At 38.0% G+C, this 5,455-nt stretch overlaps 1 protein-coding gene across 1 annotated transcript; it reads left to right on the top strand.

Moving 5' to 3' along the window:
• Positions 1–722: 722 nt before the first annotated feature.
• LOC147849023 (peroxidase 1-like) lies at positions 723–4,682 on the top strand. The gene is made up of 4 exons (XM_087337871.1): positions 723–1,347; positions 1,754–1,942; positions 2,765–2,930; positions 4,045–4,682. The coding sequence occupies exons 1-4, from the start codon at positions 1,090–1,092 to the stop codon at positions 4,449–4,451; spliced, it is 1,020 nt and encodes a 339-aa protein (XP_087193997.1). The 5' UTR covers positions 723–1,089; the 3' UTR covers positions 4,452–4,682.
• Positions 4,683–5,455: the final 773 nt, after the last annotated feature.

The following is a 5,455-nucleotide window of genomic DNA, read 5'->3' as shown; positions in this document are numbered from 1 at the left end:
CAATAAGATCGAATCTGCTAGCTAGTGAGCGATTCACACATTGTTGTGCACACATGTCAAACTTAGAATGAAACACATACACAACGAAGTACTCAAACAAGGAAAAGTTTGCACATGGAGGAGTAAAACAAGTGCATAATGCCTCCTTGTCTCTCTCCTCATCCGATCATTCACACATTAGTTACAATTGATAGACCTCTCTCTTTTCTTGTAGTTCAATTACTATTACACTTATGGGCATGAGCACACAAGACACTCACACACACATAGAGAGACAGACACACAGATGGTTGCACACACGTATGTGCTGCTCTCTTTTGAAATTTGTGAACTTAGCTTATATCAGAAGCCATGGCTATGAGAATATCTCATAAGAATAAGAATAGTGAATGACAATGGTAAAGTGATGAAAACCATTTGGGCATGGGTATGGGCATGCATTCCATGGACATATATGTACATAATACATATAGACATACATGTGTAGTATAGATGTGCGTGAATACATAATAATGATGGGGTGGACAAAGGCAGAGACATAAAGGGCAGCCAGGTGTGAAACCGCGTTTTTTTGTCTGATGTATAATAATAATAATTATTATTAATTAATAATTTGGTTTTATTTTTACTTTTGCCTTCCCCTGCCTCTCTCACCCTCACTCTCAACTCTCACTCTCTTTGCTTTTTCTCTAAAAGCAAGAAGAAAATACAAAAGGAAAGAAGAAGAAGAAGAAGAAGAAGAAGAAGAAGCAGATCAACATACACTCTGTTTCCCACTCATCATCATCATCACTAGTGATTCTTTCTTATCTCTACTTCTAGCATACATTCCACACGTATGTGTATATATATATGCCCATTATACATCCATTCATCCATCCATCCATACATACACACATGCCTGCATAGATTGCTTGTGATTTACATTACACACACTCCCTGTTCCTGTGTATAGAGATATCTCCAAATTACTGGAGCTTCTCATTGTTTCTTATTACATTTTGTTTCTCATTTTAATTTAGAAAGATCCCTCCTTGCCCTTAATCTCCCTATATTTGAGCTTATGCTTATTAGGTTAGGGCTAGATTTATGTACTCTGTATACACATCTTGTTGGGGGACTATGAAGGTGAATATGTTTGTGTTAGCTTATGGTGTGCTAGTAATGCAATGCCTTCTGTTAGCTAATTTCCATGGCACCAATGCATTGCTAAGCACCAGTTTCTATGCCAACTCGTGCCCGTCTTTGCAATTCATCGTCGCGAATGCTGTTGCCGCTCGGCTCCAACAAGACCACACGGCTATTGGTCCTGTCCTTCGTATGTTCTTCCACGATTGCTTTGTTCGGGTATATCCAAACTTATATCACCAATATGATTGAAATTTGATACCGTTTGTGCTCATTTATTGATCCATCCATCGAAAAACTATATATTTGTTTGAATGGAATGATTGCCAAGGAGCCACATCTTCCAAAAGCCATAACATTGGTTGAATGTGTTGGGGAATCATCGTTTCTTATGTGTTTGTTGAATGCATGATGGATGTATGTTGATTTGAATTCACATAAATGGATGGATGTTTTTTTATTTGAATTCACATACATGGATGGATGTATTTTGATTTGAATTCACATACATGGATGGATGTATTGTTAGGCATGTATGATGATGATGATGCTTCTTTTAAAGATGGACATTGTGTGTGTTTGTGTGGGGCAATCATATGATAGTAAATTCTTTTTTTTTGGATAGGGATGTGATGGATCAGTCCTCGTAAAGTCGACACCAAGCAACTCAGCTGAGCGGGATGCTCCCCCGAACCAAACATTGCGGGAATTTGGGCTTATCGACACAATCAAGGTTGAACTCGAGAAGGCATGCCCGGGGGTTGTCTCATGTGCAGACATCCTCGCCCTTGCAGCAAAAGAAGTCGTAATGCAGGTCAGTTAAACTGAACCCATACTTTTATGCAATGCCTATCCTCATGTCTCTCACGTCTCCTATTTGACATGCGAGGGTGTTAAACGAAGTTTGTCTATCTATATAATGTTCTATACAAGTCGGTATGTGCCACGCAACAAGTTTTCTCGACATTTTTTCCAATGTGGGATGAAAGAACCCAAGAAGTACTCTCATGTTTCTGATGTTCATTTACTAGATTCTTCACATGAGCACCCTCATATAATCTAGCAAGGCATGGGTTGCGAAAGGCATCCCTGATTGTTTCCTTGCGACGAAAACAAGCACTTTGCCGTCATATTTTTGCCATGTGGGACTAATGGACCCATGTTCTCCTTGTGTTTTCGTATAATGTTTGACATCATGAGCTTTTTCATACAAGGCTCTGGATATGTAGCTATGTGCTAGCTATGTATGGTGAGGGGCAAGGCATTCTGAACATTTTTCGACATAGGAAAAACTCGCTTGTTGTTTCCCATGTGGGAAAGAGACCAAGTTTTCCCTCGTTTCCCCCCCTTATAAAAGTGTTCAATGCGAGAAACGGCGAGACCTCGAAGAATCAGGAATCGAATAGTGAATGTGGAAAGCCATATTGATTAGTACCCCACGTTTCTCATTCCGATGACTCCATGTTATGTTATTGTCTCTCATGATGTTGGCAAGCACATTTATACCCCTAGTGTTTTTAACAGTTTCTAATCTGACATTCTGTAATGTTCTTCGTAAGTTTCCACGATCGGGTCGAGGTTTGTAATGTCATGCATTGACAAAAACAAATGTGTGTGTGTGTGTGGGTGCATATAGAGTGGAGGACCGGATTGGCAAGTAGAATTGGGTAGGAGAGACGGGCGAGTGTCGATATCATCGGAAGCATCTGCGAACTTGCCTTCAAGCCAATCCACAGCTCAGGGTCTCATACAAATTTTCTCATCAAAAGGTCTCACAATCCGTGATATGGTCACCTTGTCAGGTATACATTGGTATCTGGTCATTTGTATATTTATGTATCACACATATGAATAAAAAAAAGTGTACATTTGTTTATTGGTATCTCACTCACTATGTGTACATATGTACATCTCTAGATAGCTACACTTGTATAAATCCATAGGGAGTAGCTTTTCTTCTTTTTCTTTTTATCATTGAGCTGTAAAGGTTTGGAGACACTTTGACATTCACATGCTTCATGTCCTTCGACACCCGAAAACAAAACACTGAATAGGGAAAGGAAAAAGCACACGTTTACGATTGTTCGCTTTTCTTGTTTATTTTTTACCCTGAGCTTGTACAGTGTACACCCCCTCCCCCTTTTCTTTTTCTTTCTCCAGTTAAAGGCTAGGTTCTTGTTACTCAAAACTGACACATTGCATTGCATGGATGATGTAGAATGATTGATTGGCTATCGCATGTTTGGGAAGTTCGTCTTTCCTTTCATTTCTGTTCCTTTCCATACATGCAATAAGAGTTATATCTATCTGAAAATGCTAAGAACTACTCAAATTTTCTGCCAACTGAACAATTTTAGAATCAATTTGAAAATGGCATAGGAATTCAATAGGATTTGGACACAACTTTTGTCGGGTTTTACTCCCTTTGCGAATGTTTCCCATGCCAATTTCTTTTTCCCATGTAAAGTACCACGATGACATTGGTGATATGTTGGATTGATGTCCTTATGGGCCGTAAGTGGATTTGGGCTCACTAGTGCTAAGGTGTGAATGGGTAATATATCGTCTACTCTATTTTAATCTTTTGTCCATATATTGTTCTATAAACTTTTTTACCTTGTTTGTTTCTTGTCTCTATTTACCCAACCGATTCTTTGGAATATAACTAGAAAACAATGAGGCAACTTTGTTTTGATTTATACGGTTCCAACAATATCCTCAAATCCAATAGTGCCACCATAGGTACAATGGTAGATTGAAAGTTTTACTACGAGTACAAAATGATGTAAAAACATTTTCATGATACAATGTAATTTATGGATCTCCAAAGCTATTGAGGATAAGCACAAGAAATTAAACTAAAATGTGTTTTTGAATTAAGATGTGTGTGAAGTTTTCTTCATTTGTATTATGTAGGTGCTCATACAATAGGAGGAGGTCATTGCTTTCAGGCTGCCCGGAGATTTTATGGCTTCACTAGCCCCGACGGGATTGACCCAACGTTGAACACATCATATGCCCAAAAATTGAGATCGATATGTCATCTTCCCATTGATGCACATTTTAGGCTTCCTTTAGATGCCTCAACTCCTAGTGTATTTGATAACACATACTTCCAAAACCTGCTTTTGAACAAGGGTTTGTTCACGTCCGATTCATCATTGAAAGTCGATGCAAGGACCACACCCATTGTACAAGAATATGCTACCGATGAGCATTCTTTCTTCACTAATTTCATCAATTCCATGCTTGCCATGGGTAGGATTGGCATATTAACAGGAACCCAAGGGGAAATTCGTAGGCATTGCAGTTCCATCAACTAAACTTTATTTAGTTACGTTGTGCATAGGCTGATTACGACCAACCTTTCTACTTCATTGTAGCATGTAATGACTCCTAAAAAGAGCTAGATATCTCAAAGTATCATTGAAAAGGCCAAAGGGTCATTTTCACATTAAGGTCACATTTAGTTATAATAGCCCACAAAAGCATATTTGTTTTTGAATGGCTCTCATTCTTTTCTTTGTAATATCATAAATTGCTTGCCTATGTTATCACTAAGGGTCATGGGTTCCACTCTCAAACATCTTTATTGCACCATGTCTTGCTTCTCCTAAACGACATGCCACAATTGGTATATAGAACTAACAACTGTGTTGACACGGCCGAATAAAATTGTTCCTCATTATAAGGCTTTGAAATTTTTATTGGAATAAATTGCTTCTAATGTGGATGCTTTTTAGGATTGATACATTTGTCAACCTCTTCATTCTTCCTCAATGCCTTTTGCAACGTATGCATGAATCTTGTGTAAACATATGTTTGATAGTAGGAGAATATGGCATTGTAGTAAAGAATATCTCACCCATAGGGTATTGACTATCTAACCATTATGATATATTCTTGTGAATAAAGAGCTCATTGAGTGTGTAGATAACACTTGTCAAGGCCAAAGCCAAAAGCATTACAAAGTTAGAAAAGGGAATGCATATCCACAAATATACACACACGAAGAACAAAGAGTATAGTAGCAATTTTGAACACATTAACCGAACACAAGTGTTGAGTTGGTTTCATGATCCTCATACTTGTGCATATATTATAGTCTTAGTTCTATCCATGCATGCTGCCACCTAACCTTAATGCAAATTTGCCACTTGGCTAGCACACTTATTCACAATTTGGTTATTTTAGGTAACTATTACAATAAGAAAGGTTTAAGGCATGAATCAAGATCGTCAATCATTTGAGGCCTAGAAATTTATAACATTTGTATGACAATGATAATATGGAGATAAATTTCTCTTACATCGTTTCTTACACCTTT

The sequence above is a fragment of the Azolla caroliniana genome, unplaced genomic scaffold (genome assembly GCF_043228905.1).
Source record: "Azolla caroliniana isolate FFs.n. ecotype wild unplaced genomic scaffold, voAzoCaro1.0.p SCAF_148, whole genome shotgun sequence".
Classification (NCBI taxonomy): Eukaryota; Viridiplantae; Streptophyta; class Polypodiopsida; order Salviniales; family Salviniaceae; genus Azolla; species Azolla caroliniana.
The sequence above is the reverse complement of the archived record's forward strand: the minus strand, read 5'-3'. Positions and strand labels throughout refer to the sequence as shown.

Coding starts and splice junctions, on each gene's coding strand:
- LOC147849023 (XM_087337871.1), top strand. CDS start 1,090: ATGTACTCTGTATACACATCTTGTTGGGGGACTATGAAGGTGAATATG. Junction 1,943..2,764: donor CAAAAGAAGTCGTAATGCAG/GTCAGTTAAACT, acceptor GGGTGCATATAG/AGTGGAGGACCGGATTGGCA. Junction 2,931..4,044: donor TGATATGGTCACCTTGTCAG/GTATACATTGGT, acceptor TGTATTATGTAG/GTGCTCATACAATAGGAGGA.